Source organism: Zootermopsis nevadensis, unplaced genomic scaffold, assembly GCF_977971745.1.
Source record: "Zootermopsis nevadensis isolate Lab colony 2312 unplaced genomic scaffold, Znev_1.0 Znev_ptg000004l, whole genome shotgun sequence".
NCBI classification, from domain to species: domain Eukaryota; kingdom Metazoa; phylum Arthropoda; class Insecta; order Blattodea; family Termopsidae; genus Zootermopsis; species Zootermopsis nevadensis.
In genome coordinates, this window is record NW_028259136.1 from 879,996 (window position 1) to 894,667 (window position 14,672).

The window sequence follows — 14,672 nt, forward strand, 5'->3', positions numbered from 1 at the left end:
TCTCGTCTCATTTCACTTCCAGGGCTTTCTGGATAATTTCCTCGTCAGATCACACTCTATATGCCGCACTCCGTTTGAATATCTTCTTTACATTGGACAGTCATGACTAAATCATTTCTTTCTATCGTTTCTCCTTACACTTTGCTTCTCAACTTCTTCTTTCACATTCGACGACACAAATTTCTTCAAAATTAGGTCCTGAAATCTACTATCAACTTTGATCCAAGTCTTCTCGTTGTTGTGTGTGCACATTCTGCTCTCACGTTTACTGGCATATATGAATCATATTAGCTGGTGTACTCCAACAAGAACATAATCAAGCTGTAATTATAGCTCTATTTTGTTTTGCGTGTCAGTACGTTTCCCGACTAACTTTTGATGCGACATGGACGAAATTTAGAGGTGTAAACGACGCTAATCAAGGTATCTGTCCGGGGTTTATTATTTTCTGCGCAGATTCATAGGTTTTCCTGTTCTCCCTTGATTATCGTTTGTTTCCTCGGCCATCCAGGAGGACATTTTCAAATACCCCCGACCTTACTAAAATTCGCTGTTGTAGTATGTTACCTCCGAAACCACTGACCTCCAAGTATCTATCCTGTATTAAGTCTTAACATTTCAATTGCCAATCCTCACGTTCTTTCAATTGTCTTTGATCGTTCTGCAGAATCCATCCATTTACGAGGTTTCTGCACAAGTTTTGTGATGTAAAATGTTGTACAGTGTAGGGCTGTTAACCCTACTCCAGACCACCAGACTAGAGGACCGCCCTTTTTTGAATGCCTATGACTGCTTATTTGGTATGCTCTAAGTTGGCATAGGTGCATGGATCTTAAATACAATTTCATTATTTTTCTCTAAAATAGATTATCGTGAAAATAGTGATTACGTAACATTATATATAGACCTCATTAACATATATAACGTTTATTTGAAAGATTTTTGGTATGGTGAATATTTTATTAAAGAAGAAAAATAATTCTGTGTTCTGTGTGATTGGCTTTGATCCGAAATACGTCTATTTTGAGTAAATGAATATTACGTTCTATGTAATATTCATATCTTATAAATAACATACGTGAATACTCCTTTTAAGTACAACTTACCATGTTTAAACAGCTGAGTTTTCCTCTGTTTGCCTACAAAAACTGCTGTTTATTTTGTCCCTTGTGCCTATGTTGCAGTGAGGGTGGGCCTGTCATCACGCGTCAGAATATTACTTCTTTGCTTTGTCAGTACAACCGAGTGCATGTACGGCCACGACAATTCGCACTTCTCCTGCAATTATCTCGTTATGTGCACACGCACTAACTTCTGACAACAACCGAACGACCCCCTGCCCCTTCCGTGTGAGTCATACTTTGTTCTAACCACATAAATCCGTCATTTGCATTGCAATCCATAGACTACACATCAGTACATCACTGGTTGCGGGTTACGTCACCAGGGCTCTACTCCCGGTTCGAGCAGAGATTTTGATTTGTGCTTCAAAAAGAATTTGAAACTCGTTTGTTAAATTCACGTTGTCCGTAACAACGTTACAAAGTATCTGAACGATACACGTTGTAAAAGATGTACACTTAATTAAGTACAACCAGTTTGATTATCATTAATTTAGAGGCATAATTAAACTTCCGAAAGTATTTGTCATACTGCGATTAAAATAGTTAGCTTTAATGACATTTGTCAATAATATCAGTACATTACCGTGATTACTTTTTAAGACCGTCTTCCTCTGAGCGTTTGGTTACCTGTTCAGTGGCACAGAAGTCTGTTCAGTTTTGTATGCTCGTGAGTATACTTTGTGTGTCCTTCTGTGGGGAGGAATAGGGTGGAAATGTCGTTGTCAGTACCAACTACGGAATTTCCATCAAAAGATTGAAATTACTCGGAACAGTGCATTTAAACAATGCCTTTTGGATATTCCGTGAATGCAAGAGCATTTGACCAACCCTTTTTTGCTGTTGGATAAATCTTGCGCCATCCGACTGTATTATTGGGGGAGGCAGTTGATGCAGACACGCGAGAACTCAAGCAGGAGCCCCCTCCCCCGCTGGGAATTGCTTAACAACAAAGAGAAGATGCGATGGATGGCGTACATTATCCCCTTTTCTCGCGTGCCTTAGGGTGATTATTATATGCCGCTGTAACCAGCGGTTCGGTACTTACGGGAACCAGTGAACGTGGGCGTTGTCCTTTCGAGCACTGTTCTCCAATGAATTCTCTGTACATCCCTAATAAATCCAACGTTAGGCTTCTGTACTGTGATCCTCAGGGTAGCGTATTACGTATCAGTTTACTTAAATGATTTCCTCTGGAGTACCTCAGCGACACAAAGAACCTTGTTCCACGTTCAAGAGGTACGCCTAGTCCGATGACAGCAGAGAGATATGAAATTGCATATTTAGTTTGTGATGTGTTCCACGCGTGTTCTCTTCCAGCTACTGTACCCAGAATCTTTTTATCTTATCGTTCATCTGAAACCTAACGATAAAACGTATTAAATTATAATTTCATATGTTGGTTAAATGGACATGAAACGTGTTCCTCATCCCAAGTGTCTGGAACAGACTGATGAGCAGAATATTTGTAACAGAGACCAAGTAGCAAGGAGGACAGAGACAACTGCGTGTTTGGAAATTTCACAATTTGTAACTTTCAAATGAAGCAGAGGGTCATATATTACGGTTGTAGAGGAAAATTTGAATTTCACACAAAACTGAAAATCAGACGGGTATTCGATAGTCGAATTAGATACCTTCTTCGTGGCTAAGAATTTCACTTTCCTCTCCCGTTTTAATTAAATCATTGTAACGTATGAAATAGCGCAACGAATATTGTTTCTTAATAATTTTGTTTTTTCCAACTGCTTAATTCCGTTAAATCAGATAAAGCTCGTAAATCGTGAACTGGAAAGAATGTGGAGCTGATCAGGCTTGGACTACGTTAAAGTAATGTTCCATAATTTGCGAACAGTGACTGGGGAAAATTACGAGCATATAGTCGCTGATGCGGTCAAGAAATTCCTCGAATTTTGTGATCCCAGAGGTTCATTACCGTGTTCACAAAAGCCAACCACAACTTCTTGTCGCTCCATACTGTACTTAGCAAAATATTAATTAAATATTCAGTCTGGTATAGTGACGTGGCTGGGTTTAAATTTTTTACAAAACCGTATGCTGCATGGAACGCTACTGTTCCACATAGACAAAGAAATCATTACACGAATACCTAAATAGCAAGTTAAGTAGAGGGATACGTTTTGTCATAATTCAGGTTTTCTCTGCATTGAAACGCAGTTGACAGGAAAATGAATAACGGATTCTGCTGAAATAAGAACTTGCCTCTGATGTGTTACACCGTATTCTCTCGCTCAATTAATTCCTGTCTGTTTCTTGTTCGCGCAGTTTCCTTAACAGCGCCTCCCTCCTCCTCGTATCCGATCGTAACTTGTGTAGTTACAGTAGCCCCTACCTTGTATGCAGACTTGTCACCGCCACAGTGCCCTCGACATAATCGATACATTATATTAGTGGTCGTTTTGCTAATTTTGAAACCTGTCTTTTGTATGCTTAAATACTTGAACAAAAATACAACATCTAAATACTGTATTTACGAGCCCTAGGGTGTTATTCGTTGCATAGAAATGATTCTGCTGCAATTATCAAGGCAATGTCGCCCTGGCCGAAAAACACCTTTGAAACTTCGGTAAGCTTCTGGTAGACTGCATAACGCAACAACCTAGAAGACATAATGAATTCTTCTCGGGCTATTAACCGTGTAAGGTGGTTTAGTGAGCATCTTCGTCCTCGTCCTCAGGGTACTCTGAGTGTGTCCTTCATTAAACCACCTTACACGGCTAGTAGCCCGAGAATAATTCATTATACTTAGTCGCCGTGAAAGTTTCAGATTGTAGAACCTATAAGACAGCCATTTCCATATAATCGTGATTTGCGGGAGCTGCTGGTAGAGGAAGATAGCTGACAAACATTGTTGTGCAAGTCTCTGTATTCTTGTTATATATGTATTGTATTTCATTAGAATTAATTTATGTTCACCAGACAAATATATCAATTAATTTATTGATATTCCAATCCCAAAATATATATTCTAAACATAGAATTTGTTGTAGCGTCGAATAAGAAGTTCCTGTTTCTTACATCGGGAAGTGTATGGAGTACTGATTTGTGGTACATTTAAAACAATCCTGACACATGGTATTCAGGCTAAGGAAACCCATGTTGCACGTCGCCCAGGACAATGGTTTTTGGACTTTTATATTTATACAGTTGTCATCTTCCGGTACAAATAGTAAGAGAAACAATTCCCGTTTTCTTTCCTGGTACTTTTTAATGTTAGATCGTACTATGACAAAAAGCAAACTTAATTAAAGACCATAGAGTGATTTTCAATATTTAATTCAGTGTGAATGTAAAAGGTTTATTCCTTCTGGCATTAACTGAGCCACTATCTCGCTAATTAAGTTATAAGTTTGAAGAATATAGAATTATCTCTAAATTAATTAAATGATAAGGGAGGTTTTACCAGTAATAGAATTTAGTTACAAAATCCATCCATTCAGTTCGAAATGGAACTGAATTTATTGTTTTGAACATCGCTTCACTTAACATCCAGCTTTCGCCATAAATCATTCCATTGAAGTTTTTCCTTATAATCCTACAGAAATGATTTACTTAACCTGAGTGGAATGTAATGTAGGCTCCACGCATCGCATCTTTATTCTGTTACTTAACGTTACTGTGGTGTGACTGACCGTCCTTTGAGTATTTGGAAATTATGGGGTTCGACTCTCGGCCCATAAGCCGACTGACAGTCATATTTTTTGGTTTTCCCGTCCTCTCAAGTAAGTACTGGGATGTTAGTTTAAAATGGGTCACGACCGCTTTCTTCATATTTCTCGCAAAGAAATTCTTATGCGTTTATGTTTCCCAAAATGAAACATCTTTACTTGAAACATATGTCCCTGTGCTTAATCGGAGGTAAAAGTCCATTTTGAGCGAGGAAAGGCAAAAATGTTTGATTTCAGGTCGCCCAGCTGTGTACCCTGCCAACAAAACTTTGACTGCCGTCACCGGCCAGCGTCTGTCTCTCACTGTGGAGTTCTGCGCCAATCCACCGGCGTCCAGAGCCGTTTGGCTCACGGATTCACGCGTTCTAAGGCCCGGTGACGTCACAGACACAATAATCGCCCACAACATTACGGTGAGTTGCGACAAGATATTTTCATGAACAATACAAACAAGTCGGGAGTAACAGGATTTAACCTTTTAAAGCAACGTGGTTAATAGATGTACCATCTGGTTTAATTTTCAGTAACTCTGCATTTTGTATTTATGGGTGCCGTACGATTCTGTCTGTAACCAGGGATTGTTTTCTTAAACAGCGTTAGCATGTTGAGCCTGTATTTGAAAAGTTTTAATTCTTGTTTGAGGTATGTACTGAATTTTTAAGTTTTATTTGGATGATTTTAGGCTTTAAAGGGTCAAATAATTTATTACAATTTTGGAATTTCTTTCTTTCTTTCCGTATTTTTTTCTAATTTTGTATTTCTTTAGGTATTTCTTTATTCTTTCCTGTTTTCCTTTGCCTTACCTATGTTCAAATTATATCAGATATGAGATTCGTCAAATAATATCGTGTCACTTTACCTAACCGTGTTAAGCCCACAAGAAGACCCGATCTCGTGTTTGAATCCCGTTCGGGACAATCTTGTCTGTCGTCTTTTCTTGCTTTAGCCTTTGATGCCCAGGTCCTTCCAGTGGCATGTTTCGAAATTTTAAGACTCTTACGTATCTTAGGAATAATAACAACTTAAAAATACGATTAATTAAAGCTGATTGCTAAATGAAATTCTTTACACAAATGTCTCAGTATTTAGGTTTGTTACAGTTTTTTTACATCTAAACAGCCGGTTGGTCAGTATGTTGCCACAAGCAGACTAGCAAATTACATCAGTCAATTATTAATCAGTTTTCGGCCCTAACGTGTGTGTATCTGTCGAAACAGGTGTGAATTTTTCTGATGTGACATTTCTTTGAAGCAGTAACCGAATTTTCCTCGATTTTGAAAGGAAATCGAAGACAGAATTTTGCCTGCTCACGTTTACAGCCACCATTTTTATCCACGAGAAATAAATTGAAGACCCAGTAGCAAGAAGTTTGGAAAGATAAAGCTAAAGAATAGTGAAGGAAGAGAACAAGAAAATTGCTGATGAAGAAGGCTTCGATTTCTACAAAGTCGCGCATTTTCTGGGATTGCATATAAAATGAACCTAACCTAAAACTTTTCACAGAAAGTTGCAAGTTACATAAAACTCTGTTACATTCTGTATGTATTAAAGTCACAGAGTTTATTACAGACCTTTTGTAATGTTTACATGCCAATTAAAATAGCAACCCTGCTTTTCCCGCAGAAATTATATTATTAGACATTTCCGATTTGCTTTTCTCCTTCGGTCTTTATGTTGACTGGTCTAGTGGTTAACGTACCTACTCAGTACTCAAGACATCTCGTCTTCCACCGCGACCGTCTCCATTGCACTGATACTATTTATCATTGTGGGATAATAATTGATTTTCGTAAGAGTTGCGTGTCTTCATTAACTGCTACAGTTTCAAATATACGCTGAACTGCTTCCAGCCAAGTATTCCATCGCAGTAACCACTTGTAACTAGTAGTTTGCTCGTTCCATCATACAGTGCGTAGTCACTGATGGTCATTTCGAATAGCATACCGTTGAAGTACGTACAGTATGACACACCGAAAGTTAAACACGAGTATAATATCGGTTCTGTGTAGCTGATTCGTCTCCCAAAATAATTTCGTTTCATCTGCGTGTTCCTATTCATCGTAACTATACAACGGTTGAGATTTTTACCTATTTTGATACAATATTTGTCACTCAAAAGAAACAAATGAATAACGACCCCAAATTTGTTAGACGTTTTATGGGACACCTTATACATAATTTCGTTCAAGGATCGCAGGAAAAATAGATTTTTACATATGGCACATTCATCGCCCTGATGACGGAGGCAGTATGACCTCTGAAACGTCGGTAAACATCGACCAGACTACACAGCGCAACAACCCAGAAGACATAAATCTTCACCGCCCTGATGACGGAGGCAGTATGACCTCTGAAACGTTGGTTAACATCGACCAGACTACACGGCGCAACAACCCAGAAGACAGAAATCTTCATACTCATCGCCCTGATGACGGAGGCAGTATGACCTCTGAAACGTTGGTAACCATCGACCAGACTACACGGCGCAACAACCCAGAAGACAGAAATCTTCATACTCATCGCCCTGATTACGGAGGCAGTATGACCTCTGAAACGTTGGTAAACATCGACCAGACTACACAGCGCAACAACCCAGAAGACAGAAATCTTCATACTCATCGCCCTGATGATGGAGGCAGTATGACCTCTGAAACGTTGGTAAACATCGACCAGACTACACAGCGCAACAACCCAGAAGACATAAATCTTCACCGCACTGATGATGGAGGCAGTATGACCTCTGAAACGTTGGTAACCATCGACCAGACTACACGGCGCAACAACCCAGAAGACAGAAATCTTCATACTCGCCGCTGTGAAAACCTCAAATCTTACAGATTTTTATTTCCGTTACCTGAGAATTCATATGCGTGTGCAAATCTGATAAACTCCTCATAACAGAAATTCGAAATGGATAGAAGAGTTTTAAATCGTTAGTTTCGCTTCGCGTACAAATACTGAACCCTTTCGTTTTAATTTAACGGATGCTGTCAGAGGCTCTTTACTCGCAGAGGCGTTGTAGGCCCTCGCGTTCAGTACTGTGAAATGTTGTGGCCAGGCTAGAGAAGTGGCCACATGTAATCTGTTGACGCCGCTAACGACGTTAATAACCATCGCGTTTAATTAATCCTCCTGTAGTCTGCAGTGCTTAGCCCTCCATCACTGTCATTGTCTGTGTGGCAAGACGCGGACACTTTCTGTCCGTCCACTAATTGTACTCCTGCCACAAGGGTACATTCTGTATACCTGAAAAAGGGGGCTAATTTAAATGAGATATGCCGCGTTTTCGCGCGATTGTATTATATGTGTTATGGCACGGCTTGAATGGATGGGTGAACTGGAACATTGTGAATAAGAAAATTTACGAGATTTGGGCTTTTCACGGCGGTGAGTCCGAAGATGGCTGTCTTCTGACGTTTCAGAGGTTCTTGCTGTCTCCACCACCCTCATGATGGAGGCATCCAAGAACCTCTGAAACGTCGGTAAACTTTTACCAGAATATGGAGCTTTCAAACACAGCGTGATGAAATAGATCCCAGACTACCGCATTAATGTTGCTAAACATATCTAGTTATACACAGTTGTCCCAGCAATGTCACATTTCAAAAACAGGATATTCTACTTTGTATGTTGACAATGCACAGCTTGGAGCCACATTCCAGTTTTTAATCCACTGACCACTGCGATTTGATATTACGCCGTCTAGCGTCGCAAGTAGAAACTGCTACATTCCTGAAAGGTTTTGCTATGGTACCAGATCTATTGTACAGTGAGATCCCATTAAAATAACACCTTGATGACAAATTAATGTTTAAAATTTCCTTCTGCCTCTCACTCCGGGCAGTTGCCCAAAGGAGGAAGATCCTGTACACGTCGGATAGGATGCTGAGTGGGCCGGGGTGCTTGCTGCCTCCATTTTCAGAGTCATTGGTCTAATTATGGAGGCAGAAAACACTTATGTAACGTCGGTAAGCTTCTGCCAGACTACACGGCGCTGCAATCCAGAAGACAGCAATCTTCAATTCATTCTTGGTTTATTTAACGTTTTTTAAACTGCTTATGTTCTACAGCGTTAGTAGATAGCTGTAAGTGATGAACTGGAAACAGCGAATGAAACTATCGTGGTACTATGCTAGCCATTTCCTGGGAGTACTGAAGAAACACACGAACAGCTCAATCACGATATCCTCTAGGCAGGATGGCGTGAGTGTAAGTGAACTAGTGAACACGCTTAGGTACTAGTCATACCAATGCGGTTCAAATTTGGCCTCGAAATTTTATCATGGCTTGTCAGCAATTAGTAGATGGTTGTCTTCTGGGTTCTTGCGCCGTGTGGTCTGGTAGAAGTTTACCGACGTTTCAGAGGTACTTGCTGCCTCCATTATCAGGGCGAGCCATCTTCAGACTTACCGCCTTTTAAAACCACAAATCCTACACAGTAATTCGTAATTACCTCTTTCATATTAGGCAGTTTACTTCAGGCATTCCCATGTCCCCCTACATTTACACACTTGTAACACTACTTCGTAAACGGGATGTCCCGAATGAAAATTTCGGCCCGAAGACTGGCTCTCCTGAGAGGGTTTTGCAGTTTTTCACAGTCCCTCCAGGCAAATTCCGGATTAGAACCTTAAATTAAGCCACGGTCGTTTCCATCCATATACTTTCTAATTCATCTATTAATGATTCTTTTATTCGACGCTTTCCAATGTAATCTATTAACATCTTCGTTAAATAAACCACAAATGAATAAATAAATAAAAAGATGACGATGTACAATTTAATTCTATATCAGGCCACCGGAAATTATTCAAGTTACTCCCAACCTAGTCAAGAAGTGCGACCATTCCCCCTACAACGCCTTCTAATAAAAACTGCCTCTCTCTTACTCTAAAGCAGAGGTACATAAGTTCTTCTTTAATTTTTAAACGCATTTTCTGAATTAAACCACTTTCGCTCTCAGTAGTCCATTTGTTACGTCCAGAGCCGGGTTATTTCCTTCCTCGTAGACCACGTCAGCAGTTCATTTATTGCAGTGTCTCTCGTCTCAACAAGTAGTTCGTCTTCCAGGCAGAACATGTAGCAGCGGGCGATCTGAATGCCTCACCCAACTAGTCTACTCCAGATATAATGTAATTTAATTAAGGATTTTTATTAAGTCAGATTTAATTAGGAGTTCTGGAAATATTACAAGAATAATGTTTAGAGAACTCGGATATTGGATTCCTGTTTTTCGTTTAACTACTTTTTTTAATTTTATATAGTCCATTATACGAAAACTTCTGGATCTGACATCTTTACTTTTATCTTGCTCCTTCTGATTACTAAACCGTACTGCATTATTCATATTTAGCATCCCTGCAATATCTTAAGAGCTGTTATAGACGGATATGAAGTTGATGGGAACGGTCAATATACAGCATGTCCCATTAGTCTGAATGAGTAGTGATACTGAGAAAGACGAAAGTTCAGAAGTGCTTCCAATGCTTGGAGGGTGAAGTCAGAAGTAAGTTGCAGACGTCGGTTGACACACTGAGCATAATTCCTAACAGCCGAGTCGAAACTCCAGTATCGCCTGTAGTCAGATATACGGGACACACTGTTGACATTCCGCTATGTTTGGCGTCATGCCTATGAACGAATTGCTAGTGGAAACCAGAGATCTTGAAACTCGTACGGTCCATAAGTTATTTTGATAGTTATCGAAGGTCTGAAGGAAACATCATTTCTTGGAACCTGTGAAACATGTTGAGAACCTGAGTCTCCCAAAATAATCAGTTTTGCTTCATGGTCATTACTTGAGAGACGACTGCGGGGCATAAGTGTGGAGTTTCCGAATTATAATTCTTTATCTTGTGTTGTACTGTGAAGCCAAGTTTTAACTTCCCCTCTTACGAACTTCACGGTTGCTACTCACAAAATAGAAGAGTTCTATTGTTCTATTACGATACGAAGTAACTGGGAAGAAGGCAACAAAAGTAGGCACTGAATTTCAAATTAGTGTAGCAAAGAATAAAGGAATGCACCCTACGGTGCATTGTTTTGTTCCGCACTACAAAGGCAGCAATGAAGAATGGGCACTGTTAAAACTTCCCTCCTCCAGAATATGTATTGCGTGTTATGTGTCTATTCAGATTAATTGGCTATGAAGGTTCAACTGTTTACTAAGTCCTCATGTTAAATAACAGCATCCAGTACATACTGCCTCTGTCAAAGAAACACGAAAGTCCGTCATTACCGTAGGACATTTCTCACAGCGTTAAGTAACGTTAGTTTCAAACTCAGCAACATAATCGGTTGTCGTGACTACATCGAATCAGTCTTGATGCCATTAACAAGAACAATTATTAAAATAATCAGAATTGTTTAATATACGTGGTTGATACAAATATTACGACAATTTTCATCGGTATGTTAACGTAACTAATTGCTAATTATTTCCAGGCAGATACTGAAAAACAGCACAGTCTCCAGTTGATAAGCGTTCTAACCTATTCCATTACGCCATATCTCATCACAAATAATTATTCGAGTCATAATTTACGATAAGATAAAAAATATTCATTAGGCATTACTTCATCAAACACCGCATGTAAACAAACGAGTTCGCCATTTTGCCAAAGTAAAACTAGGTACGCAGGTTCGTCGAGTACACTGTGAATAACAAACATTTGTATGCACATGTACACAGCTATATTTTACTTGGTTTTAGAACAGGATCATTCAATTCACCGCCAATTTCTTTCGATATATAGATTGAGAATTCTTAATTTTCCTACGAGGCACTTATGTAAAAAGCGTTAAATATGTTTCTATGCCTTAAGAAGTATAAAATCAATACTAGTAGTCATTTGATTACATTTCTTGTCATTAATCACATACATTTAGCCAGTAATAGTACCGCAAACATCGGAAATATTATCACAAATATTCTGAGTGAATTCCGGCAGGCGTCACTAATGTACGAACACAGACGTCGTTGGATACTAGGGCTGTTAGACTATCGATGTCCGAGAACGAATCGATGCGTCATCTTGTTGAGAACTACATAAAAACTCTGGCCATCAAAGCATTTCAACTATCTATTTCATCACAGTACTAATATCATCCTTGGAGTGGCTGTATTCAATACGTTCTAGTATCCCTATACTCATAAATTAATCAGCGATGTTTTAACTAACAGTGAACACTGCGCTCGTAGTAGCGGCAGGTTCTATGAAACCAAAAACAGATAGCTGTTTTTAGTATCGTAGTCGTAAACATAGCTAATAAAGATTCGAGAGGTTGGCGGAAATGGTACTTGTGGTAGAGGTGGATTTAACAGGCTATACCATTTGTTCGCTTTAGTTTGCCTGTTGGGATTGAAGTCATTATCGGGTTAATGTGTCGTTAAGATTTAACGAATGATAATTGGAAAGGGAAGACTGGGCAATGCCTGATTTTATACACTAAGTCTGTGTTGTTTTGTACAACTTTTATGGCCGACCTGATGCTGATCATAATTTGGCCTACAGGGATTTAAAGTACTTGCATTTTATTCTCGAAATAAACCTGCAATGTAAATTTACAAAAATTCGTTTGTATAAAGGAGAACATTTATGTTTTCGAACCTTTTAATGTAAACACCGCTGCACTGCCTCATTTAATGTTTCTCATAATCAATAAACTATTATTGTGGTCTATCGTTGTGAAACAGTTTGTAGGGCAAAGCGATCAATATTGTTTTGCATATATCTGAACCACGTGTTACGCGACGCAGACATGAATAGCACGTGTGCAATTCCACTTCCCCTACGCACGATCATCGTGTAACCAGATCCTATTCTGACCAGCTTGTTTGAGAATGGTCTTTCAGTCCTAGTAATTAACTATTCCTCACTTATTTTAGTTGAAATTCTATACTCATTGTCTGCCTTTCTGTTTCTCTAGTACTCCAAATTATACACTCTCATGTTCTCTCCGTAATTAGAGCCATGAACAATGACAAGAGACTCTAGTCAAATAGATATTCAGAGCACTGAATACACCGTAGTTCTCTTATCAACAGAGCGGTTATTATTTTCAGGGTTCCTCCCTGTGTAAAATCTCTGTTGTGTGTGATTTCCATAAAGAGGACTTACAATGTTTGCTTTTCCCAGCTTTCCGCTCCATTTCATTAAACGTGTAATGTATGGTTAGGCTATAGATCGTCACACACTATACACACAGTTCTATATGACTAGTGTATTGTGATATAATGTTTGTTCTAATATGTGGTTTACTGCTCGTAGCTCGGCTTTGGGATTCGACTCCACATCCCTTTAGTTGTCCATTACAACGCGATATGTAAGCACATGTTAATGGGTCTGTGGCCGTTGTGCTGACAGCGTGTGTGAATGACAGCTTTGCGCTTTCCCCAGTCTCTTGTTTCTTAAGAGCAAACGGAATTTAAACTCCCAGTCAGAGTTTGTGCAATATGCATGTTAACCCATTCTCAGCTACACACAAACTGACCAATTTTAGCCACTAAATATTAGGTTTTGCTGACGTATGTGTTTTGGCCCCATAAGTCCATCTTCAATATTCATTTCCAATATTTTTACACTTGGTTCAGCAACAACTGTTTACTTTGCACTGGTTACAATTATTTCATTTATTGCTTCTCAGTATTCGGTTCAAATACGATTATTAAATGCTGCAAATATTACTGCATCAATATAACTGTACGGTTAACCAACAAAAACTGCGTGAAAATTGTTAACTAATTATGAAACCTTCAGATGTGGTGTAGTGTGTAGTTAAAAATATAATTTTGAAAAGATATTAACCCGAGTCGTATTTTTTTTCATTCTAGAGTAAGGGAAAGACCTTAGTCAGGATACTAAGACGATTCTAGGTAGAAGTCTTTCGTAAATTTATATATGCCTATAGTCCAGTAGCGAAGCTTTAGAAATTTCACTTATTTCCACTAGTAACATTTTATAATTAAGTCGTAATATACTCCATATTTATTACAAAAATGTAAATAAGCTACAGAATTCCCAGTGTAATAATTAAATTGCTAAATGTCATTTATTATGATTGTATTTTGTTGCCTGCTCATTCATTCGAAACTTGTACGCTCTGTGGAAAATTATTATACAAAATTAAATATGCAGCCTGCGCCCGTTTTATAAATTACTTATTTCATAATTTTCATAGCGTCACTTTGTTACATGTTAATCCATAAAACTCACGTGAGCAGAACTGAGAATTCTCTGCCACCAAGTGACCCCTGTGCTTGATTCTCGTTATGAATTCCCTCTCATAACACTGTAAATAATTTCTAACCGTGTGTAGGTGCATGCCCTGTTCTCCCTCGATTGCCTAGAATGATGATATCCGTTATTTACAGAATATTGATGGAAATATATGAACTTCCAAGGATGTAATTCATTAATGTTCCATTTGATTCAGCTCAGACAACCAGAATAGGCTTTTGAAAATACTGCAGATATAAGCATATACTCACTCGTTCGTTATTTATAATGGTCACATAGGAGTTAGGATAAGTCAAAGTGGAAACTCAAATAAAACTGCATGTTACTTTCACGATATGGGACCCTCCATACTATTACTTTCAAGAGCTTGTGACCCCAATGAAATTTTGTATGTATCAAAACCTTGTTTCGTCTTTAAATAATTCACATTGTCAATTTGCTTTGAAAGTGACGACAGAAACGAGGTCGCACGAACAATCGATAAAAAAAAACAGAGCTTGTGGTATGACGATCATAGGCCTACTCATAGCTGTTAACCGTGGTTCAACTTCAGGCCATAGCTGATCGCGGACTAACCCGGAAATCGGTGGAGTTTATCACAGTGACCTTCTTTGCCATGATTA

At 38.8% G+C, this 14,672-nt stretch overlaps 1 protein-coding gene across 4 annotated transcripts in view; it reads left to right on the forward strand.

Annotated features, from left to right (window-relative positions):
* tei (irregular chiasm C-roughest protein teiresias) overlaps positions 1–14,672 on the forward strand; it is a 289,615-nt gene that overhangs the window by 257,177 nt on the left and 17,766 nt on the right. For all 4 annotated transcript variants that reach the window (XM_087342789.1, XM_022079783.2, XM_022079785.1 and 1 more), the window contains one exon: positions 5,048–5,223. In XM_087342789.1, the coding sequence (XP_087198915.1) occupies positions 5,048–5,223 (176 nt within the window). The remainder of the gene's footprint in view (positions 1–5,047; positions 5,224–14,672) is intronic.